Source organism: Eublepharis macularius, chromosome 12 (genome assembly GCF_028583425.1).
Source record: "Eublepharis macularius isolate TG4126 chromosome 12, MPM_Emac_v1.0, whole genome shotgun sequence".
Lineage (NCBI taxonomy): Eukaryota > Metazoa > Chordata > Lepidosauria > Squamata > Eublepharidae > Eublepharis > Eublepharis macularius.
The window spans coordinates 61,956,352-61,981,637 of record NC_072801.1 but is presented as its reverse complement, the minus strand read 5'-3'; the positions used below and the strand labels follow the sequence as shown (position 1 = coordinate 61,981,637).

Here is a 25,286-nt window from a genome sequence, read left to right as displayed (position 1 = left end):
CGACCAAATCAAGTCCATGCATGTTTCGGATTAAGTTCCGTGCATAGAACTTGCAACATAAATTTGATCACAAAGAGCTGGGGAGGTCACAATGTGTAGTTAGGCCATGTCATACAGATAGATGCAGGAATGCAGGCACCATAGTGATGGTTCTGCCCGATCGCTAGATGAGATGAGAAGATGAACAAAAGATCTGGAAATATTCAGGGTGCTACATGGATATAATCCTGGTGAAACCGTGATTGAGGAAAGAAGGCCATCTAGAAAGTTCTCTCTGTTCCCTAAACTTGCTTGTTTTAAAAAAAGAGTGATTTATCTAGAAGTTAGAGAGAAATATCAAGATGGAGACAGGCCAGAAAATGGGGTGGGGTGAAATGGACTCACAAATACACAGACACAATGAAAAGATAATTCTGGGTATAGACAGATTCAGCAGTTGGCAGAAAGGATTGTTGACAAGACAGACGCACAGAGAGATCAGCGATACTGAAATAGACAGGGACACATTCGGAAGTCTGAAGGGCAGAAACAGCTTGCTTGTTCTATTACAAGGGACCACTTCAAGAAGGCTGCGGACAGAGAGAAATGTCTCTGCCAAATCTCTGCCGAGTCTGGGGCATTATGAAATCGGCTCAACAGAAGAGCTCTCCAAGCTCATTCGGCCCCTCCTTGCTATGGGGCACCTGGGCCCATAGATTTGGAGCAGTGAAAAGTGAAGAAGCAACCAAAACAAAATGCAACCCAGAGCGCCAGCAGCGGAGAAGACGGCTTTTTGGCAAAAAGGGATAATAAGAAGAGGCTGTTAGGCATCTCAAGGCTTAGAAACCATTAGACAGACAAAAGCACCGGGGAAAAATGAGAAAGAAAGGCAGGAGATTGGGACAGATTATCCGAAATTCAACAGAAGAATGCGTATGACAAAGGAACAGGAATAAAGAGATAGGACTAAGGCAAATAGAGATAGATGGCAATACAAGAGAACTATGAGGATATCAGTCGATGCGGGGGGTGGGGGAGAGAAAATTCTCTAATACTAAATTCAGCAAGAAGATTTGTGACACTTTGGAGTTTAACAAATTTATTGTGGAATAAGGTTTTGTGGGCGAGAGCCCATTTTGTCAAATGAATGAATGAATGAAGGGGAGATTTGCACTTTATATGGCTAAATCCAGTGCCTTTATGGTGACAGATTTTGGAAGGGTAGCTGTGCGAAAAGGTTCTGGGTCATGAAAGCTCATCCCACAATAAATTCAGAGCAGTAGCCACGTCTGTGGCAGGAAAAACAATGAAGTCTTGTGATGCTATAAACGGAGGCTCTTACAGCGCAATCCTAAACAGAGTTACTCCAGTCTAAGCCCATTGATTTCAATGGGCTTAGACTGGAGTAACTCTGTTTAGGATTGATGTGTTAGTCAAGTCTTCAAGGAGCCACATGACTCAGTTGTTTTTTGTAGGGTTGCCAACTCCAGGTTGGGAAATTCCTGGAGATTTGGCGGGGGTGGAGCCTGGGGAGGGGAGGGATCTCAGTAGGCTATGATGCCATACAATCCACCCTCTAACACAGCTATTTTCTCCAAGGTAACCAATCTCTGTAATCTGGGGATCAATTTTAATTTCAGGAGATCTCCAGGCCCCACCTGGGAGCTGGCAACACTAAAACAACAGACTAACAGGAATGTTATAACTGTTTAAGTGCGCTCTCTCTCCCCCCCTCCCCCGCTCTGTACTTTGCTGGAGTTTTCTCTCTCTGCTGCCTCCTCCCAGTTGCTCCCTACTCAGTGAGAATTGGTTAATCTAAGCTGTTTAATATTTATCTGCGATTGTGTTTCGTGTTGGACGTTAATTATGCCCATTAATTACATCCCAGCTCGTTAGTTCTTAACGAAAGAGATTCAATTGGAGCCAGGCCGCTTGCCACAGCTGGTCCAGTCTGTGTGGCCCCCTCCTTCCCCACAGCTGTGGCTGTTTGCCTTCGTCAGGGGCTAATTACCAGGGGATAATCAGCCATCCGCTCTGTCCTGGTTTATAAATACCACACATGCTGGGTACCAGCAAGGCATCCCAACCTAGTGCAGCATGAGTGCACGCAACCACCTCTTCGTCCATCCGCATCCCCCAACGCCAACTCCTGCTCACATGGGGTTGCGCCTGTGTAGACTCACTTCCTTCTTGCATACACAGAGAAATCCTGTGCTTCAAATTAGATGTCGGATGTCTGGAGGCCACCTTGGTAGGGATCTCTTTCTGGAGGCCCAGGCTAGCCTGATCTTATCAGATCTCAGAAGTTAGGGTCTGCCCTGGTTAGTGCTGGGTAGGAGAGCCAGTTTGGTGTAGTAGTTAAGAAGAGCGGCAGGAGTCTAATCTGGAGAACCGAGTTTGATTTCCCACTCCTCTGCCTGAAGCCGGCTGTGTGACCTTGGGTTAGTCACAACTTCTCAGAGGTCTCTCAGCCCCACCCACCTCACAGGGCGACTGTCGTGAGGATAATAATCACACACTTTGTTATGCTCTGAGTATGGTATTAAGCTGTCCTGAAGGGTGACATATAAATCAAATGTTATTATTATTAATGTTATTAAGGACCATTTCCCAGGTTCTGCTATTGCCTTTTATAGGAAATAGCTATTGCTCAGTGGTAGTTAATGGGAAATGTTGCAGCTGTGCACGGGCTCTGTACATAGGAGACCCAAGGTTCAATCCACAGCGGCTCCCTGAGAATCAGAAGCTTTTCAACGCCAGCTCTTTCACTTTGGGAGCAAGAAATGCAATATTTCAGGTCTTCCTTTAGCACTGGGCAGTGCTGTTTCCTCTTTTCTTCCTTGATCACAGCAAGGCAGATCCCTCCCAAGCTATTTAAAGTAAGCCTTGCAAAACATGAGCTGCTTGGTCAAAGGAGGATTCTCTTGCAAGCTGGTATCGTAAGTGAGGCAGCTGAGATCTCACTCTGGCAAAAATCTCAGGCAGCTGGGTGGGTCCATTGCAAAAAATTCAAAGATGGCAGTAGGGCAATGTCTTTATTATGCCCGCACATGCTGTCAAGTTGCAACTGACTTATGGAGACCCCAGCAAGAGGGCTCTCAAGGCAAGTGAGGTGGTTTGCCAGTGCCTTCCTCTGCAGAGTCGTCCTTGGTGGTCCCCCACCCAAGTATCTGATGAGAGTAAGCTATACCATGCCGCCTTCCCTCCTTGACTTCTATTAGGACCATTCAAAATATCACAAGGAACAACACAAGATTTTGAGCTCCTCAAAACTCTTCAGCAGCCAGTAAACAACAACAACAACAAAAAGTAGGGGTGGGAGGGAGACAGTGAACATGATAGGAAAGTCCTTTTCATATATTCATAATTTATATATAAAGAAGGAAAAGAACATGGCAAGAAATTGAAGTTCAAGGAAAAAACATTTAATTGCTAATGTATTATCAATGGTGTCGAAACTTAAAGAACAACTATCCAAAGAAGGTGGCCAGTTAAGAGAGAAGACAGCCTTTGAACAACGAATCACAGGAAATTCAAAACACCTATTAGGAAAAGTAGATGAGATCTTATGGCAATATGACACAGAATCAGAACAAGTAAAAAACCGTATGAAAAAATGGATGCAAAATTTTGGAGAAAATATACCTATGGATCAGTAGGAAAGCTTATGGAATATGGACTAAAGAAATTAAGTTTACAGATTGCCAAATGTTAAGGGAGAACTGGTATAAAATGTTTTTTAAATGGCATATTACCGCTAAGGACATTGTAAAAGCGAACAAGGATTATACTGGAAAATGTTGGAAATGTCAGTATACGGATGCAACATTTTATTACATGTGGTAGACATGCAAGAAAGCAAGGAAATATTGCATAAAGATACACGAAAAGATGCAGAAGATATTAAAGCATTGTTTTGTATTAAATCCTAAAAATATGTTATTAAATATTCTACCAAGCAATATTACAATAATACATAATAAACTTTTTAAAATATATGGTGACAGCAGCTAGAGTAGTATATGCAGCAAAGTGAAAGGCAAAATCGTGTCCAGACTTGACAGAATGGATGAATAAATGGTATGAATATGCATCAATGGCAAAACGAATGTCTTATATATATAATATGCCAATGTAGGAGTTTCAGAAAAAATGAATAATTAAGAAATACTTAGAGCAACTATCAGTAAAATGGATTAATTATCAAATAAGTAATTTACTATGTTAAATATAAAATGCTAAATATAATGTATTTTAATAAGAATAACTATGGGAATAAGAGCCCCATGGCACAGAGTGGTAAGCTGCAGTACTGCAGCCCAAGCTCTGCTCATGACCTGAGTTCGATCCTGGCAGAAGCCGGGTTCAGGTAGCTGGCTCAAGGCTGACTCAGCCTTCCATCCTTTCGAGGTTGGTAAAATGAGTACCCAGTTTCCTGGGGGTAAAGTATAGATAACTGAGGAAGGCAATGGCAAACCACCCCGTAACAAAAAAATCTGCCAAGAAAACGTCGTGATGTGACATCCCTCCATGGGTCAGTCATGGCCTGGGCCTTGCACAGGGGACTACCTTTATCTACCTTTTACCTAACTATGGGGACGGAGGGGAGATATATTTTGTAGTTTATATATCCTGTTATATATATTTAGTTGTTTTTTGACATATAATTATGTTAGCCGATCTTTTTTTATTTCTGTATCATTTTATTTAACATTATTTCAAATAAATATATTTAAAAATGAAAAAGGAAACCCCTTCAGACTGCAACAGTTTTCGGACAGAGCATAGAAAGCTTTATGCAGATTTAAATAAGCCATTATAAATTTAAAACAAATAAATCTCAGGTAACTGGCAAGAACATGGACATGCAATGGCAACTTTCCCTCTGAGATTTTATTTATTTATATAAAGCATTTATATAGAACAGCTATTTACTTACATAAAACTTTAAAAATATTTATTAGCTACCTATCTGGCCTTGCAGGAACTAAAATAAAAATCAAAGCATGAACAAAACAGTTTAAAAACACAAGTTTCAGAGTAGGACTGCCAATAAGCATAAAAACAAATTTAATTAAAATAAAAATGTCTTCAGCTGCCTTTTGAAGATTGGCGGTGAGATGAAAGAAATATATGAAAGAAAGAAGGAAAGAGAAAGAAAGAGAGAGAGGTTGTGATGGAACAGATGAAAAATGTGTAAAAAGCCTGAAGTAAATTGGAATCTGACTTGTATTTACTCTTATGTCTGGCACATAATCTCCAGCCTTGCTAAGAAAGACAGTTACATTTTTTTTCTACTTCCTATCTTACAAGGGACCCTGTCTGAGGAGCCAGTTAGCGCTTGAGAGATCTCAATTACAACTGGCCTTTTCTTTTCAAAGGGAGAGCAGCCATTACTTCTGCATCCCAGAAGCCTTTGGGGCAACTGGAGATCTTTGATGGTTGGCTTAACTGAATTAAGCCTGCATAACATTTCCTGCACTGCTTCTGCAGACAATGGTACTTTCCTACCATGTCCAACAAGATCTTTTTTTAAAAAAAAACACCCCCTCCCCATTTTGCTTAACATCCAGCCTAAAACATAAATGCTTCAGGGACATTTGAAAGTTTGCTTATTATTTTGTGACATTTTGTTTGGTCCCAGGGAGAAAAAAAAGTATGACATTATTGCTGAGCTGAGATCTAAGGCACCGCAAGCAGAGACCTTGGCTTCCCTGCCAGGAAATGTTCAGATTACATTTCATGGAACAGAATAACAGAGACTCAGCTCTGCACTTTAGCCTTTCAGTGTCACAATAAGACATCTTCCTGTGAACAGGGATGTTGTTTTTTCCTTTTATCACACATTTATCATGCTATGAATACACACACCTCTCATGGCCTTCCTTGCTTTCCTTTCATCATTAGATAACCAGAAAGGTAGAAATGGTAGCGACTTTAATAGTTTTTTAAAGCTGGCAGATCTGGTGCTTTGTTTAATCTGGTTCTAGGTCAAGATGGATCCTTGAACTTTATTTCTTTTTTGGTGGTATGATAAAACAAATATATAGAAGAAATGAGGGAAAGAGAAAGAAAATGAGAGAGGTTGTGATGGAACAGATCCCAAAGAGATGCATAAGTAAAGGGACTATAGACTTTACTTCTATGTACTGTCTGTTGTTGTAAGTATGATCCTACAGGATGGTTTCTATGTTGTTTAATATGCCCGTCTCAGAATTTCTTATGCTCTGGTTAGCATGTTTTCAACTCTGTATTAGATTCTTGCTAGTTTTAAAAGCTTTGCAAACTTGCATTTATATACCCAGTTGCATTGTTTATTGAAATGTCATAAAAATGGACTGTGCTGACTCACGCGGTGAAATCCGCCTTGAGTCTCAGTAAGAAAGGCAGCCTATAAATAATGCAAATAAATAAAATAAATACATGAGAAAAGTGCATGGTTGTGGTGAGGTGGATAGGAAGGGAGGGAAGAAAACAGATTAGGTTGGCACTGCTACAGTCCCCCCTCCCCTTTTCCTCACCTTCTGGTCGCTGAGCCCAGAGACGGTGTCTACATATTCCTCCTGTATCATAAAGGCGGCCAAGTTGGCAGTGTAGCTAGCAAGGAAGATGACAGCAAAGAAGGCCCAGATCAACACCATGATCTTGCTGGTGGTGCCCCTGGGGTTCTCCACAGGCACAGAGTTGTTGAACACCAAAGCCCAGAGCAGCCAAATTGACTTCCCAATGGTGAACTTGGAGCCTCCGGTGCCTAACAAGCAGGACGGATGGGGAGATATCAATCAAACAGGATCTCCAGGGTAACAGTCTGCACTGCAAATCTGTTATTCCTCCCTGGCTCCCCATTCGCTCCCCTCCCGCCCAAACAAGTTTTGGTGCACTCACGTTTACTGGCACTGAGACTGCGGTTGTAGCCTACTGGGCTGAAATATTCAAAGATGAAGACAGTCACCGCGACAACAGTCAGGCACATGACAAACATCATTACCCAGACAGCTGGGCTGTATGGTTCTGTGGAAAGAAAAGGAAGGGACCACAGTCATGGATAGTATGTCTCTGGGCTCTAGAGGGCAAAAGTAGGGATTCTCAACTTTTGGCACAAACAGCCTCCCTAAAGCTAAGGTAAAACTTTAGCCTTACTAAACATGTCGTACAGGTCTGCATCTGTACGAGACACTTAAACTTGTGTAATGGTCGCAGCTGCCCCTAAGGAGCTGCAGGGATTGCAGTTATGTGAAGATTCCAGGAAGCCCACCAGAACTCTAAGAGCCAAACTACAAGTGACGCCTGACACAGGTTGGACACTTGTCAGCTTCCAAGTTTTGATGGGAAATGTAGGCAGCTTGGCGGAATGTTGGACAAGTGACGGTTGAAAAGTCCATTGGACAGCAGTCGGAGAGCCAAGCTGCAGGTGTCACTTGTAGCTTGGCTCCAAGAGCACTGCAGTTCCCTGCTTCTGTAGGAAGAAGGCCTGACAGCCTTTGATTCAAGTGTGCAGTGGCACTGCAGTCCAAGGGAACGCCAGCAATAAAAACAGAAAGTGGATCCACCGGCATCACCTTCCCCAAGGCACCTTGGGAGCTGTGGCTGTGTAAGGATGCCATGAATCCTTGCAGATTATCTACAAAGGTAGGTAGGTCGGAAGGAAGAGGGAAAGAGAGGGAAGGCAGGCAGGCTTTGAGTTCCTACTTCCATTGTCATTGTAAATGCCATGGGCATGGCAGTGATGGCGTAATTAGCTTTATGCTTCTCTTTGAGGTTCCACCAGGCCATTCGTCCCTTTACTAGTGTTTCCTCTTTGTGCAAACATTTAAAAAGTGGCAATCATAATTAAAGTTACCTGCCCTGTACCTTACCATTTCAGGATTCATTTCATTTTTTAGAAATTACTTTTTCCAAGCTATGTAATCTATGGCTGCAGCACTCGTTTAACAGCCCTGTCAATTTTGTAGGGTGGGTGGGTGGGCAAAAACCAGAAAATGAAATTGATAAATAATGTCAATGATATTGTCATCAGCTGCAATACCATACCAAACACCCAGATGTAGCTCTATCATGGCTTCCTGGAGAGCTGCATACAGAAAACAAACAAAAACTCATTGCTTTTGGTGTGAAGGAATGTGTGGAGGAGACCTAGGCAGTGGCTTGCTTGCGTGTGTGTGTGTGTGCATGCTTCCCTCCCTCCTTGGTCAAGCAAAATGGGATGGAAGGCATCCCATGTGTATTTATTTGCCTGCTTGTTTGCATGCAAGGAAAGGGACAGGTTTTTTTTCTTTTTGCAGAAAATGGAAGGAGTAAGGGGCACTAAATCCCACCCTGTTGTTTGCTTTACTTCACTGCACTGTGCTGCTTGAAGCCCTTTTTCCAAGTAACACGTCTTAGAGAAAAATGTTTCAACCAATGTTGTGTAGTGAAGTAAGGTGGGAAGGAGGGCAGAATTGCGCTCTTTTCTCATGTACACGTCATTTTCCATTTTTTAAAAGAAAACGAACCCTTGCGTCTCACTTTACACGTGAACAAGCAGACATGGACAAATCCATGTGATTGCCTCACTACTTTCTAATTTGATCCAGACAGAACAACAATTCCCAGGCTCCTCAGGAAATCTACGGTGTGCAGAGACCCATCAGAAGGCTAAAGGCACTGTTGGCATTCAGTCTCCGATGAAACTGGTGGGCAGGTGGGTTAAATCCAGAGAGAATGAGCAGAGCTACCTCAGGGCCACAACGGGGCTTTAAAGTACATGGGAAAGAGGCCTAAGAGAAATCAAAAAAGCTGCCGTAGCAGTAGTGGTTAAGTGATTGAGTTGTAAATCAGCACTCCGCTGGTTCCAATTCCCCCACTGCCATGAGCTCAGTAGGTGGCCTTGGGTAAGCCACTCCTTTCAGCCCCAGCTCCCCAGCTGTATTGTAGGGATAATAATAACACTGACTTTGTTCACACGTCTGAGTTGTCCACTAATCTGTCTAGAAGGGTAGTATATAAGCACACTGTTATTATATTATATATTATAAAAAAGCTTACCAAAATAAAAACACCCCTCAGAGGCTGGCCCACAGAAGCCTTGCACTGACAGTTTGCAGAAGCTGTGGGGCACACCACCTCTTGACTGGTGCTTTTATCTCCTGGCCGAATCAACGCACATATCCCAATTCACACCATCCCTAGTAGCCAGGCTGCAGCCTCTGCAGATCTGTATTATCCTCTTTATTTATTTTTAAATTTATTAACCCCTCCCCCACCCCATTTCCCCACAAAGATGCTTAAGGCAGTAAACCAAAGCCCAACATGAAAACAGATAATCTGAATGCTGAAGTCTGATGTTAAACTCTAAGATATCAAAGCCTTGTTAAAACACAAGACCTTCAAAAGTTGTGTTAGAATGTCACTGCACAAAGTCCTGACTAAACAGGAAGGCCTTGTTCTGCTCCCTAAAAGCCTGCCAGCTGGCACATTAAGAGGCCTCCCCGCCTGTTGAGGGAGTTTCATTATCCAGGACAGCCTTATTACCCTTCACAGATTCAAACTTCATGATAAAGGGGACTCTTCTGAAGTTGTGTGGAATGAGTAGGCAAGAGAATAGAGAAGATTAGGACTTCTCTTCCATAGTGCACCATGTTCTAGATCCTTCCTCCTCACCCACCACATGTGAACACTCTCACCCTGCTTTCGACTATGCCCCATTTCGGGGCTGGGAATTCACCTAGGAAGGCAGAAGGTGAAACAGTTCCATTGCTACGGGACACCATGACGCTGATTCCCGTCTCCACAAAGGGCACAGAGAAATCTATTACTTCAGCCCTCTCCGCGTTGATGGTCAAAGATCCAATCGCCATGTCAGCTCGCAGATAAAATACCTGACAAAGCAGAAAGACAGAGGGAGTCCTGAGGGCCAGGATTCCTGGGTTCTCTGGGGAAGAGGATTAAACATTCACCAGGTGTGAGTGAATAACATTCTGGAAACACAATAGAAGTTTCTATCTGTTTATCTGTCACATTTTTATCCTGCCTTTCTTTCTAGGAGCTGAGGGGTGGGGTATGTGGCTCTTTCCTTCAAAATTTTCCTCATAACAACCCCTTGAGATAGGTTAGACTGAACTGGCTCATTGTCACCCCGTGACAGAGTGGTAATTTGAAGCCAGGTCTTTGTAGTCAGTACTCTAACCATTATTCCACACTTGCTCTACACTCTATTAACCCCACAGGTAGTATATTATTATTAATTTGTTTGTTTTGATTTCCATTCCGCCCTCCCCGCACCAGCAGGCTCAGGGCAGATTACATTCCATAAAAACATTACAATAAAACTTACATTTTAACAGTTTAAAACAACAGTAACAAACAGTATGATATTTTACAAGTACAAGAAAGTAGCGACAGAGGTAATCAATCTCCCACTCAACCATCACTTAAAAAGTTAGAAAGTTAGATGGTGGATGCCTCTAGTAGGGAGGGACCTGTTCTCCTCTGTTCGGCCGGTGGAGGTCCAGCTCAGCCTCAACCATACACCTGGCGGAACAGCTTTGTCTTACAGGGCCAGCCGGGCCCTGGTCTCATTAGACAGAGCGTTCCACCAGGCTGGAGCCAGCACCGAAAAGGCCCTGGCTCTGGTCGAGGCCAGACATGAATGGGATCTGGAGATGGGCAGAGTAATAAAGGATAAGTCAGCAATCCATTAAGGAGATTAACCCTGCAACAGCAATGTCAGTACTCTGGCCAAACAGCCCTTCGAGAGAGAGCCAACAGCAAGATTCTCTGAGAGGAGAGTTGGGTCACTGATTTTTGTTTAGGGTGCAGTAGAGACAATGAAAACAGGGTTCCCACATTCTGTAAGAGAGGAATGGAGCCCCAGATTCTTAAATCATCTGGAAGGAAAGGGGATTACCTCTCCAATCATGCCATTCCACATCCCGTTGACTTTCTTGCCATGCTTGCCATTAGTAACCAGGTAGAGATCGTAGGTGAAACCCAAACTCTTAGCCAGGCGTTTCAGAATGTCGATGCAGAAACCTTTGCAGCACCTCTTTTCCAAGTGATTGCTACAAGCAGTGCACAGAAGGAGAACTCAGTCAGTGGTCTGGGAACACCTGAGGCCATATGAAAGCAACACAGGTGCACCACTGGCCAACATGTGGAGAGGAAGCCACCTGGAGCCAACCCCTCTCCCTTCGGCTGTCCTCAGCTGTCCCAAGGAAGGAAAGAATATAAAAATAATTGAAATCTTAAAACTCTGTTAGGCCAGCAGTAGGAAAACGTGGCCAGCATGGGAATACCTGTTAGTATGGTTAAGTGGGTGGCGGCAGGGTACCGAGTCACGGATGCAGGTCTTTGTTGCGGGATCGATGTCGTCCACAATAACAAAGGGCCTCTCCTCCAGTGTTGCCACCGTGAGATGCATGTTTTCATCTACCGGTTGGAATTTGCTGTACCTCATGGTCAGAATTCTGCGCTCCCACCTTCCCACCTGCCTCCCGGGGCACAGAGGAGAGGTTAGGTTAGATACACCCCAAACCTTTATCCCAACTCATGCCAGCTCAAAACATTGTCCCCCAAGTTCAGGCTAAAATCAGGAAACTTTCCCCTTCCCAGACCGGACAGTTCCAAAAAAATTTCTACGCCTCCTTGCACATCACTAGACCAACCTCTGAATCTTCTATTCAAATTGATGCTAACTCTTGTCTGAAAATCACACCCACTATATCCCCCTTCCTTTGAGGTATCCCCGACAAAACTGCTCTGTGTGATTATGACCTGATTGTTTTTTCAAATCTATTTCGACTTCTGTACATAGTTCTAATCAGGGCTTTTTTTCTGGGAAAAGAGGTGGTGGAACTCAGTGGGTTGCCCTCAGAGAAAATGGTCACATGGCCGGTGGCCCCGCCCCCTGATCTCCAGACAGAGGGGAGTTTAGATTGCCCTCCGCGCTGCTCAGCGGTGCGGAGGTCAATCTAAGTTCCACTCTGTCTGGAGATCAGGGGGCGGGGCCACCGGCCATGTGACCATTTTCAAGAGGTTCCGGAACTCTGTTCCCCCACGTTCCCCCTGAAAAAAAGCCCTGGTTCTAATTGTCTCAGCCACTTCCACCAACTTACACTGGCCTCTCAGATTACCATTTCACCCTCCCTTCCCAACTCATCAACTTCCTCCCTGCCCGCCCCCCATCCCCAGAAGTCAGCCTTTCTCCCCAAACCTCCCTCAAACTCACCACCTCCCAAGTTCGTTCTTTGTTGAGAGAGATCACAGCCAAGGATGGATTGATGAGGTACCCATCCTCATTAAAGGAAAAATCCTTCTGTCCCCATGTAACATTCATGAAGTACCTGTGAAAAGGCATGACAGAAGTTCCTCAGTTTCAGCCTTGTGCCTACCCTGTTTGTGCTCCCCTCCTAGCTTCACCCTCCCCACCAGGTTGCCATTGACCTCTAGGGCTGGTCTACAGGGCCTACACAGGACCTTTCAGGTCCTGTTAACCCAGGCACAGAAAGGTCCTTTCAGACCTATATCAAGATGAGAGGTTGGATGTTGTATGGGGAATGGATGGAGGGTAGAGGAAGTGGAGTGGAGGTGTGATAGGCTATAAGGGAAGTTGCTAGTGTAGAGAGTGGAAAGAGTGAAGCAAGGAAGAGAGTGAAAGGACAGGATAGTGAATAATAACATTTGATTTATATACCGCCTTTTAGGACAACTTAACACCCACAGAGCAATTTACAAAGTATGTTATTATTATTCCCCACAACAACAATCACTCTGTGAGGTGGGTGGGGCTGAGAGGGCTCTGAAAGAGCTGTGACTGACCCAAGGTCACCCAGTTGGCTTCAAATGGAGGAGTGGGAAATCAAACCCAGCTCTCCAGATTAGAGTCCAGCCGTTCTTAACCACTACACCAAACTGTCTCTCAGAAAGGAGTCTCTGAAAGGAGACTCTCTGAAAGGAGTCGGGACGAATATCTGAGGGAATGGATTCTTCATGAATGGAAGGAAGTAAGTAGGGGGTCAGGCTGTAGCTCCATGGTACAGGACCTGCTCAGCGTGGAGGTGATCTCAGATTCAACCCCCTGTATACCCAGTTAAAAGGATCAGGTAATAGGTGATGTGGAGGACTTCTATCTGAGACCCTGGAGTGTTGCTGCCAGCCCGAGTAGAATATTGACCTTGAAAAAACAATGATCTAATCCAGCATAGGGAATCTTCATGTACATATGAGAAAGCTAAGAGGGAGAACGGGAACTGGGAAGGGAAGAATTTAGGTTTTATTTGATGGACAGATGGAAGGAATGGAAAGGACTGAGGAGGGAGTAATGGAATGAAGACAATAGGATCACTTGTCCATTCCTTGTGGACAACATCATTTTTCTTCTGCCCTCAAATCTCCCTCCCCTCTAGCTGAAATCCCACCCGCCTTCTTCCCTACTGACCGATGTAGGTTCTCGTTGATCTGGGTTAGGTTGGGTGCCCGGCAATCATTGTTGAATTTTGGGACTGAGCCATAGACTTGGGAGAGGGCCTCAGCTCCTTTGGCAATGATGGCTACACCATTTTGCACCCTGCGGTAGAGATCATCTTTCCATCCTGCCGAAAGCACCATGAAGAGACCTTCAGGGAGGTGGTCAGGCACGTACTCCGTCTGGCCAAAGTTGGCACCTGCCATGAACCAGATGTACCCGGGACCTGTGAGCTTGACTTCCCGAGCAGCATGGAAGATACTTTCAGCTTCTTCACGGGAGCAGTAGAGAAGGCAGATACGGGCATTTATCTCTCCGAGCTGACGTTTGAGGAGGGCCCCATCTGAATCGTCAGAGACATTAAGGATCACACGATTACGGCGTTCCCAACCAATGAAACTGCTGTCAGTCAGGACGTCAATGTAATCAATAAAATCTTCATAGCCGGGAAAATGCGTCGTAATGATGGCGAAGGCTGTCCAATCGTACTGTTCCAGGACCTCAAACATCACCTGCAACTGCTGCTTTGTTGATGAGCCCAACTGCAGGAAGGTTGATCCTTTCTCCTAGGTTGATGGATGGGAGAGGGTGAGACAAACAGTGGCAGTCTTTTGGTACTAATCTGCAGCCCTTTATGACCAACCTAGACCTCTTGGGCCATGCGAGAGCTTTCAGAATGGTTGTAACGGGCGTGAGTGGAAATATTAATGTTCGGTGCTGGTGAAACCCCCACCCCATATATGAGTACAGTCCCAAAAGAGGTCAAGTGGAGGAAAACATTATTCTGAAAGTGGTCCTCTTCTCAGATCTACCAGTGCCCATCTTTCTGTCCTGAAGAATAGCCCCTCTCTTAAGCACAAATGATATTTCCACTGAGATCTCAGCTCTCCCAGTGTCCTACCATCCCAACCAGAGCCCCTTAGCCTATATGTAGTTGGTGTCCATTCTCCTTTTTATAAAGTAATCATTCTGAACCAAGATATTCTGTATTCTGTGCTATGAATTCTGCAACCTTTCCACATCAGTCAGACATGAGCAAAATTTGGTGTAGTGTAGCATTTGGGTTATTTTTAGGTAAGGAGAAAAGCATGGCCCAGTGTCTCACAGGTATCAAGACTGCCAATGACCAAGTTGGAGCAAAGCTACCTCACTTACCCACGGGCACTGCTGTGTCTCACCCTCTGAAGCATCTAGTCACTGGTGGCTGCCCCAAGTCCCTGCCTGGCCACATGCCACTCTCTTGCCTGACCTGACTTTCAGAGGGGCTTTCACTCCTTCTTTTGGTACACCACTGCCACCACTTGGCCTTTGTAGGAATTACCCATCAAGGGGCTCTCAGCTCCATGGGCTGGCTTGCTGACTTAGGGACCTGCCTTGAGTCTCCTGTACCCAGAGTTTGGTTACAAGGGGGAATGATTATTGCACCTGCGCACCACTGAGGGATTAGCACTTGGCCAACAGACTACCCCCTTCTCCTGGCACCCACGTCAGTGCCCTCTTACCTTGGGTGTGAGAACAATGGCGGATCCCCCATTGATGCCAATGATGGGAACTGAGGTCTGAGCTGAGATGAAGTCCAGGATCTGGGCCACAGCCTCAGTGCGCGTGTCATCCTCAAAGACCACCCCGTGGATGTGCAGGGAGGAAAGCACGTCGCAGAGGCGCACAATGAGGCTGCGAGGGTTGGTGTCATTCAGAACCACTGGGATGGGCTTGATCTCCATTGAGAAATTGCGGAAGTCCTCTGATGAGAACCGGGCACTTTCAGGCGTGTAAGTCGAGCCACTGAAGATGATGGCAACGTTGATGGAGCGCGGCCGCAGATCCAGGAAAGGGCTGGCACAGGCCAGAGCCATAACAAAGAGCATCCTAGCAGCGGGGGTGCCCGGGGGCAGGCTCATCTCGCAGGGCCTCTACGTTCTCCCTAAAATTGGTTGGGAGAGAAAAGAGGGAAAAGGCAAGGGGAAAGAGGATTTCTAAAAAAGAGCAAAGAATAACAGCCTCTGCTCATGTTGGCAACCAGTTTTGTCGATGGGTGAGCTTGAATGGGGATGTTCCACTGGCAAAAGCAGCCCCTGCCCCCACCACACACCCCTCCACCTAGATGCATTAGAGAGACCATTAGGCTTACAGGGGGAAGTGATTAAGGCCTCTAGTCAGAAACTGCCAGCTCCAACCTGAAATGTCTGTGCTTCTATGGAGCTGCAAAGAAAGATGGCTTTTTGAATGGAAACCATCTAGCAACCACCACTTAATTTGAGGTGCAGCTCACTGGATGATCCCAGGTGCCTCTTGCAATTACTGAGTCATAGGCTTTTGCAGGCCGTTATATCATCAGGCACAGGATGAAATGGAAGACCCCCGCCTCTGATGAGGAGGGCACTTCATCCACAGCAGCTCCAGAAAGTCCTTGCTGCATCTTCCCTCCTTGCGCTCCTTCACAATGCCTTCAAACAACAGACCATCTGCCTCAGTTATGTTGTCCCACATCACACATCTTGCAATCTCACCTCCCCATCCCAGGCCCCTCCCTTATGCTTCCATACATATATATGGCCCTCAAAGAAACGTATGAGCCACCTTTCCTTCCCTTGTTAAGTTGACAGTATTTTAGCAATTCTGTGATCTCACACTCTGGGGAAACCACACGTCTTTAGGGAGTACAGTTGCCAACCTCCAGGTGGGGCTGGGAGATCTCCTGGAATTACAACTTATCTCCAGATGACAGAGATCAGTCTCCTTAGAGAAAATGGTAAAGAGTCCAGTAGCACCTTTAAGACCAACTTTACTGTAGCATAAGCTTTCGAGAACCACAGTTCTCTTCGTCAGATGCATCTGATGAAGAGAACTGTGGTTCTCGAAAGCTTATGCTATAATGACAACAACAACATTCGATTTATATACCTTCAGGATGACTTAACACACCCAATCAAAAGAGTGGTTTACAAACTATGCCATTATTATTCCCACAACAAAACACCCTCTAAGGTGGGTGGGGCTGAGAGAGCTAGAAGTTATTTATTATGATTATTTTATCACATTTCTAGACCGCCCTCCCCATCAGATGGGCTCAGTTGTGACTGACCCAAGATCACCCAGCTGGCTTCAAGTGGAAGAGTGAGGAATCAAACCCAGTTTTCCAGATTAGAGTCCCGCGCTCTTAACCACTACACCAAACTGGCTCTCAGTAAAGTTGGTTAGTCTTAAAAGTACTACGGGACTCTTTATTATTTTGCTACTACAGACTAACTCCTCTTAGAGAAAATGGCTGCTTTGGAGGGTGAACTCCATGGCATTAAAGCCCACTGGGGTTCCTCTCCTCCTTAAAGCCCGCCTTCGCCAAACTACATCCCAAATCTCCAGGGATTTCCCAAACCAGAGCAGGCAACCCTCTTAGGAAGTAAAGTGGAAGAGGGTGGTTGGGCTATGGTGAAGATCAGTGAGGGAAGAAATAGGCACAGACAAACTTTCAAATCTCTGCAATCATTAATTTGGATTGAAAGATACTCAGGACTCAGGGCAGGTCTCCCGTGTCTCTTTCTTCCATTAATTGGTTAATACACTCCACCCTCTTCGTTCCATGAAATGGGGAAAGACGGAGCGCATAATTTGGCCAAAAAAGTCTTTCCTAGATGCACGCTTTCAACAGAAAATGAAGAAGAATCCAGTAAACAAAACAGTAGAATGAGGAAAGTTTCCAGTTGCCAGAACACCAGCATAACAGAAGAATAGCAGGACATTCACTACTGCTTTATCTGGATGTCCCACGCGGAGCTTGATGACAGGAGCTACCACTGCCCCTCATTTATGCTCCATGGTCATAGATGGATTTAGTGCAATCTGCCTTGAACCTCAGCAAGAAATTATGAACAAAGTAATAACAGTGGACACTAATCCATACCAGCTCTGCCCAACATCCTCAATGCACTTTCGCCCCCCAGTCCATTAGTCCCTCTTCACCCTTCTCCTCTCTTCATCTTCTGGGCAGAATCCTGCAAATCCCAGCTGATTCCCCCCCTCCCCAATTAGAGCAGCTTTGCCTGATGGCTTGTGGACTGGCCACTCATTGCCTGTCTGTTCATTGCTTAAGTGATTTGCCAGGCTAAACTCCCAAGTAACAGGCAGCTGCCTTATTTGTGGTGAGCTGAACCCATCCTGCCATCGTATCATCAGGAGGCTATGAGGGTTCTCACCATAGTGTTCTCCTTCCGCCACTGTGCATTCAGCACTGCTTAGTCACTGGGTCTTTCTCTACTCCACAACTTCACACTATTTGCCCCTTAAGGATTTCCTTAGGAGCCGTTCACATTAATTTCTCTCCCTCTCCCTGACAAATTATCCCACACGATCAAGATCACTGGATGAAATATGCAGAGCTCTCCAAATGATTCAAGGAAGCAACCCAATCCACTGGCCACAGACAGAGACTCATGAGATCCACTTGTCAGTCAGAATCAAGTAAACTCCCTACTAAGCTGCCTTTTTGGCTGCCATGTGGGTCGGGCCCAGACTGAAAAGCTACATAAAAATCAAGTCAATAAATAAGAATGAATAAAGCAGACCTTAACCATGTGATCAGTAATAAGGACACTGTATTGGTGCCATTCTTACTGGTGAGTACCACTCAAACCCCAAGGAATGCTAGCTACTATGTACAACAGGGGTCCCCAACGTGGTGCCCGTGGATACCATAGAACTCGTCAACACCTTTACTGGTGCTTGCCAAGTGTTTTTAGAAGGTACATGGAGACAGGCGGGCCTTTTGCCCAGCAAGATTTTGGATTGGCCATTAGGGACTAGATTGGCCATGCAGATTTTCAAAAACATTACTTTGGCAGCAGCTGCCACCTCAGCACAAGGACCTTCACTGTATGACTGAAGGTACGCTGCAGCAGCCATTTTGTGATTCACCTCCTGCGGTAGCTATTTTGTAGGAGCCATTTTGTGGCTGTACCCACAATTTTGTGTCGGAATTCAAAAAGTGCTCAAAAAGGTAGGGGCTCCTGGTGCACAATAACCTTATAGCATATTGCTAGTAAACTTGTCAGGAATGCTGGTTTTCTATGTGTAGGGCCAAGGGAGCATATAAACATACAACCCTGCCCAGCAGTCAGAAGTGGAACAGTCTACCACGTGCCGTATCATGTGGTTATGCTCTTTGTGTAGCTTGGCAGTTCAGGTCTGTAAACCATATCACTACCTGGATCCTGAGTTTTGTTCCCTTCAGCTCTCACTTCCAGCCTCAGAAGTCATCTGAGGATAGGGGTGCCAGCTCCAGGTTGGGAAATTCCTGCAGATTTTGAGGGTACAGGCTGGAAAGAGGGTGGTTTGGAGAAGAGAAGGACCTTAGCAGGGTATCATGCCACAGAGTCCACCCACTAAAGCAGCCATTTACTCCGGGGGAACTGATCTCTACAGCCTGGAGATCAGCTGTAATTCCCAGAGATCTCCAGGCAACACTTGGAGGTTGGCGACTTCATCTGGGGATGACCAGTTTAAAAGTAAGCTGGGTGGCATTTGCAGGGTCAAGGTCAGGAAAATGAAGCATCACTGTTCATTTACTTTATGGAGCAAACATGAAATTGGGAACTCCCTGTTTGCCTCTTCATATGCAATTCTTTTGGCCCTTACTGTTCCAGAGCACTGACTCCTAAGTCTGAGTTCTTTTTTAAACTCTCTACTGATATAATTAAGACTTCCAATACACTTTCATAGGACTCTTCCTAAAGAGAGGAGCCCTTATCTCAGGGCAAAGCATTACAGACAGCCTTGTTTGTCTATGCTAATTTTAATTAGCACCCACCCTGCTCATTTGACCACTTACATCAAAGTCTTTCCCTTTCAAAGCTTGTCTCTAAAACGTTTTCAGATGTCAGTAACCTTCAGGCTGCTGCGGATTCGGTTCATCTTTTACACAGGGCAAAATGAGACACAAACATGCCCCAACAGTAAGTCTAATCCAAGCGCAGCCTGGTGAATTGAATTAGAATTTCCACCCCCACAAGGTCTGTCTCAAGTTTCTTTTCATACTGAGTATCAATGAAATATTATGGTTTAATTTTAAACCTTTGCACCTTATTCTTTCTCCAAATGATCATTTGAGGTAAATAATTAACACCACCCGCTTTACAGGCAGGGAACTGACCGGAAGGAAACCAACCTCTGTATATTATTTTTTTCTAAATGGTAGGGGAAAGTAGGCATGCTGTCATTAACAGTGAAACTCAAGTCCTTACTCACAGTGAAATAAACCTCTTTGAGTTATATTTTCCATATAATGAGTTACACACTGGGCTATTCTTCATGTTGCTTCAATTATCAGGTCAAGAAGTGGGTACACAGGGACTGAAGCTACAAGGTTAGTGGTCAGTTATCCGTGTTAGTTTATAGTCACAAAATAGTAAAGAGTCCAGTAGCACCATTAAGACTTACCAACTTTCTAAATTTAACCCCTTGCAGTCCTATCTCGACTTTAGACCAGAAATCTTGCGCAATTTCCTTTTAGAAGACACTCAGAGCTCAGTGACTTATGCTGTGGCCAGATTTTGTTCTTTAGCCATTAGGAAACGCAGACTCCTTTTAGTTGAAAATGTGGTATAATTGCTTTTGCAATTTTTTCTTAACTCTCTTTTATCTTCATTGTTTTTATTTCATCAGTTCTTCCATTGCTAATGCTCTGATCTTATTGTTATGCCCTGATGTAATTTATTTTTTATCGCAGATTTGTTTTTACTGGCTTTTGCTGTAATAATAAATGACTGAACGACTAACCAACTTTATTGTAGCATAAGCTTTTGAGAACCACAGCTCTCTTAATCTGATGCAAGGTTACCGGTGATAGTCTAAACAGTGCACTGGAGTCGATGGGCTTAGACAGAAATAACTCTGAACTATATCTCTTTCTTTGCACACTTTTAAAATTTGTAGATTGTTTACATTTCCTACCTACCTCAAACAGCTGTTGTGAGAGTAAAATGGGAAAACAGAGAGCTATGTAAGCTGACCAAAGCTCTCTAAATGTATAAAAATGTAGTATGTACAGGGCTTTTTTTAGCTGGAATGTGGTGGAACGGAGTTCCTGAACTTCTTGAAAATGGTCACATGGCTGGTGGCCCCGCCCCCTGATCTCCAGACAGAGTGTTTAGATTGCCCTCCGCGCCGCTGCAGGAGCACGGAGGGCAATCTCAACTCCCCTGTCTGGAGATCAGGGGGCGGGGCCACCAGCCATGTGATCATTTTCTCCAAGGGCAACCCACTGAGTTCCACCACCTCTTTTCCCAGAAAAAAAGCCCTGAGTATGTAGATAGATTTTGGGAGCTCTCTAACCATAACAAGAAGATAACTCATAGTAGACAGACGTTGTCCAAATATTTGTGAAGGAGAGAATGTGTTTTCTAATTTTCTATTTAATAATTAATACAATTAGCCCAGATACATTCCTTGGTGAGCTTCTGTCTTGATGAAGCAAATGGCTAGCCCTGCCCCTAACTGGCACATTCAAAGATGGCAACCTGACCTCTTTTGCACTTTCAAAAGCTGTCTAATTTCTGATAGTCAACTCAGGCCACAGTGCCATGTGACTTCTTGGTGCATGTGTGTGGTTGGGAGCAATGAATTACAGCAACTTTTTGTCTACCCAAAGAAGTGCCCATACAGTGATGCTATTTCTCAGAGTTATAGTAAGGATAGCAGAGATGACATCGACTGTAAAACCCTTTTGCAGATTCTAAGTGCATGGGGAATATAATTTATAATAATACGGCCACCACCTGCCACATTCAGGGAAATCCTATGCCAAGTATGTTAATTCTGCACCACTCTAATATGCAAATTAGCTCTGGCCCTCTGGCTTTTGCTATTATTTCAATGAAGTCCGCAGTGTTGAACACGTTTCTTGCTCCTGGTCTGTTGCCACCTGGCAAATTCGTTGGGCACTAGAGGAGGAAAAACCAACAGGCTGGAGCACTGCTGAGGACAACAGTGCCATTTGATATTCCCCTGCAGTCAAATGGGCAAACTTGCATCAGACTCTTGCCAAACTCAAATATTTCAAATTTGGGGAGGTTAAAAAGGAAGGCTGCATCTGAGGCCTGTCTGAATGCAAAAGAACTCAGTTCACTTCTAGGTTACTGAGTAGAATGGCTACCTTATCTGATATATACTTGAACTAGCTTGATATCGTGCTTCGCTACGGTATTTAACTACTTTAAATCCAGTTATAATACTTATGGGTATGTAAGTTTTTGGTTTGTGGGTGTTGTTTTTTTTTTGAGTTGGCAACCCTAGTGGACTTTTAGGGGGAAGACTGGGAGGTGCATTTTACCTCAGGACACTTTCAATGACTCCTAATAGCAACTGCAGACTGTTTAGAATGTGAGGCATATGCAACCAATCAGGCCACATACACAAATGACCTCTGAGTTCCAACTGTCTGGGGAGGAAGGGATGGTGACGTATGGAATGTTGTGAGCTCCAATCAGCCCACATATGCAAATGACCTTGAAAGGCTGGCCCAATCAGGGAAGAGTGGCCAAGCTGGCAGTGGGTGGGGATGCAAGCAGGCAGCAGCTGGCCAGCCACATGGGGAGGCTGTATACCTTTGGGAAAACACATTTTAACCTCTTTTACCCCCTTAGGGGGTAAATTTCTTAAAATCCCTTCTTAGTGTTTACATCATGAAAGGAATGTTCTTCCCAAACCCCAGGGGTTTGGGCTGGGTGTTGATGAGTCAGTCAGGACACTTTTTATATAGAGAAATACAGCCCAGGAAAGCCTGATCTCAGATCTTGGGAGCTAAGCAGAGTTGGCCTTGGTTAGGAGTTGGATGGGAGACCTCCAAAGAAGATCAAGGTTGTAAGTAAGGCAATGGCAAACCACCTCTGTTAGTCTCTTGCCTTGAAAACTTCAGGGGGAAGTTTTCAATAAGTCAGCTAGGACTTGACAGCACCACAACTGGTAGCCCAAACTAACTGCTCTGTTGTTTCATGTTGGGGCCAATGCAGAGGCCAGCTGATTTTTCCCCAAGCCTATAAGCTGTGGCTGCAAACCTGAAACAGGGAACAGAAAGCATATCTCCAGGTTATCCCAGTCCTGGAACATCCTCTCCTGTCTGAAATATCTCAGCAATGCAACTCAAAAAGATAATGGGGGTGGGTGGGAGGTTTGGTGTTCCATGCCAGATTAATTGCCAGACCAGACAAAGCCTCAAGGGCTTTACGACTCTCACTGTGTTGTTTCCCAGGTTTCAGCAAGGGACTTGTTTGGAGAACCACCAAGAAATGTCTTCTTAAACCTATCTAAGCTCCTCCTCATTTCGTGGCTCAGTGAAAGTCAGCCAAGTTCGGGCATCCCTCTGGTTCTGCCCTTATAATTATGACTACTTAGGTAATTGCTTTAAAAATCTCCATAACTTGGTCTCATTCTTGCACATGGCGTGCTCCATGTTACTGGCCATGCTGATTACTGTCCCTGCATGGTCTCCTCTCCAGGCTTCTCTTTACCCTGGGGCTTTCGCATTATCTGCTAGCCCTTGCCTGTCTTTATAGTTGCCATCTCCACACTGAATCCCTCAAACCTTTCAAAGTTCCCCCACATGTTCCCTGCAGTTCACCACCTCCTATTTCCTGTCCCATGGACTGCATTCTTCAACTTAAAACAGTGCATGGACAAGGGCTTGCCTGATGCGATAAGCACAAGAGACACTCATTGCTGACTGCCACCACTGGTCAAACTCCTAGTCTGATGCAGGTTGCCCATAATCCAGCTACCAGACCGAGCTCAGCATGAGAGCTCTGGCCTCTTCCGTCCCTACGCACAGTGCACCATCCTCAGAGGAACACAATGTCGTTTTCCCAGAGTACAATCCTGGCCAGAATATGATGATCAATTGGATCCCTGGGGCAAGGTGGCTGAACAGGGCACAGAGCAGCTGCTGAGTTGGGCAGAAATGGAGAGATGATTCCTGGTTGGTGTTTGTGCCAACTGAATGCCATTCACATTGCTGCCTGATGCCATCCCCCCCCCCTTTTCAGGCTCTGCTCTACCTGAGAAGCTGTGATACCAGCCAGGAAACCAAGATAGCAGGTATTGGGGTGAATCCAGAACGGGCGGGGAGTGCCAAATGCCAATGCCAAGTGACAGAGAGGAGAAAGTCACCGAGAAGCACACACTGCAGATGCATAAATGCACAACCATATAAAGTGCTGCATGCACTGCAGATGAATAGACAAATGCATGCACCCACACTTACATCCCCTCATCTCAGCAATGTAAAACATGCAAGTTTGCACATTTACACACCCTTCTCCACCAATATCCTGTCACACATTGCAGATGTGTACACAAACAGCTATCCACAAAGCCCTCCTTTGCTAATGTATTGACCCATGGCAGTGTGGGCGATACTCATACAGTCAATAGCCTGACAGAAAGCAGTACTGGCTGCTTCCCATGGCTCTCGCTGCTGCAAGGGAATGTCCACATTGTAGTATTTCCCAAGCTTTCCTTCCTTGCCTCACACCTCTGTGGCTGTTATTACCCTCCTCATGTGCTGCTGTAGGGCTTTGGAGGCTTTAAAAAAATCAGTAATTGCTATTGTGCTATACTGTGGCCATAGATCAGTATAACATTACCGCATGATTTTCTAGTTCTTCAGAATTTCCAGTTGTTTTTTTTTAAGTCCCCTCAAAACAAAAAAGGCTACAATTTTATTTAATGAAAGCTGGAAATTCAGAGGAATTAGCAGATGATGGTAATAGATTGTAATAGAGCATTATTGCACAATTCTAGCAATTGCTGATTTTTTTTAAAAAAAAAAGCCCAATGGCACAGGTAAGAATGACAATCACAGGGTCTGAGACTAGGAAAATGTCGCCCATGTGGGCAGCATGTTGCAATCTTTCCAAAAAGATCATAGCAGATCAGGTTTGGGGGAAAGCACAGCAAAGCAGGGGGAAACCTGGAAAGTGGACTATTAGGCACACTGTTGTGTGGATGCTCCCACCCTAAAAGCCCACCATTTTGGATGGAGGAAAAAATGGAGCAAAACGTCCATGTGGAAGTAACCACTGTCAACCAAATGATACGCTGCAAATGCATACCCACAGAAGCAAACGTGAACAGCCGTTATACATCCAGCCAATGTAGTCCACTGGATAAATTGTTGGACCTAGGAGACCTATGCTTGTTCTGGCTCAGAGAAGGACTCACTGGGCAAATCACTTTTATCTACACTTTCCCCATCTGTAAAATGGATCTATCGGACTAGCAGACTTGTAGTTATCCACTATCTTAATTATCTGTGATGAGCAAGTCCCCCATGCCTCATGCTGCAGGCCTAGAGCAACACATGACTTTCTCATTCTTTCAGGCTTTTCTACATGGGTTATCCACATGGGCTATCCCAATGCTGTCGGGAAGTGGGTTTCCTTCCACTTCCCCCCAGTGTTGTGCTGCATTTGTGCATCGCCTGAGATTTCCCTTCTTTTCTCTCATCTTTTCCAAACCTGCTTAGCTGCAAAGTTTGGGGGAAGATTAATGCAAAACCAACAAAGGCCCTTTCCATACATCATTAAAGATCTGGCCCACTCACCGAACGCTGGCAGCTTTCCCCCTTGACTTCAGACGTCTTCGTTTTCAAAACGGTTGCAGGCTGTTTGGCAGGCACCAAAAAAATGGAAGCCAAACAGCCCGCAACCATTTTGAAAACGAAGATGTCTGGAGTCAAGGGGGAAAGCTGCCAGTGTTCGGTGAGTGGGCCATCCCTTTAACAGTGTGTGGAAATGGTCAAAGTGTAGATGGGGAAGTCCAGATTTTCCTGTCCCACCCACATAGGAGCCAATTGCCCGACCCAGTCCCCATGGTGGCC

The 25,286-nt window shown here is 45.0% G+C and overlaps 1 protein-coding gene across 1 annotated transcript in view; it reads right to left on the bottom strand.

Moving 5' to 3' along the window:
- The window catches only part of GRIN2D (glutamate ionotropic receptor NMDA type subunit 2D), a 34,625-nt gene extending 19,304 nt beyond the window's left edge, over positions 1-15,321 (bottom strand). Inside the window, exons 1-8 of the mRNA XM_054993479.1 lie at positions 14,923-15,321; positions 13,394-13,986; positions 12,185-12,299; positions 11,253-11,443; positions 10,865-11,018; positions 9,683-9,836; positions 6,865-6,990; positions 6,501-6,730 (exon numbers count right to left, since the gene is read on the bottom strand). Coding sequence (XP_054849454.1) covers positions 6,501-6,730; positions 6,865-6,990; positions 9,683-9,836; positions 10,865-11,018; positions 11,253-11,443; positions 12,185-12,299; positions 13,394-13,986; positions 14,923-15,321 — 1,962 coding nt within the window. The remainder of the gene's footprint in view (positions 1-6,500; positions 6,731-6,864; positions 6,991-9,682; positions 9,837-10,864; positions 11,019-11,252; positions 11,444-12,184; positions 12,300-13,393; positions 13,987-14,922) is intronic.
- Positions 15,322-25,286: the final 9,965 nt, after the last annotated feature.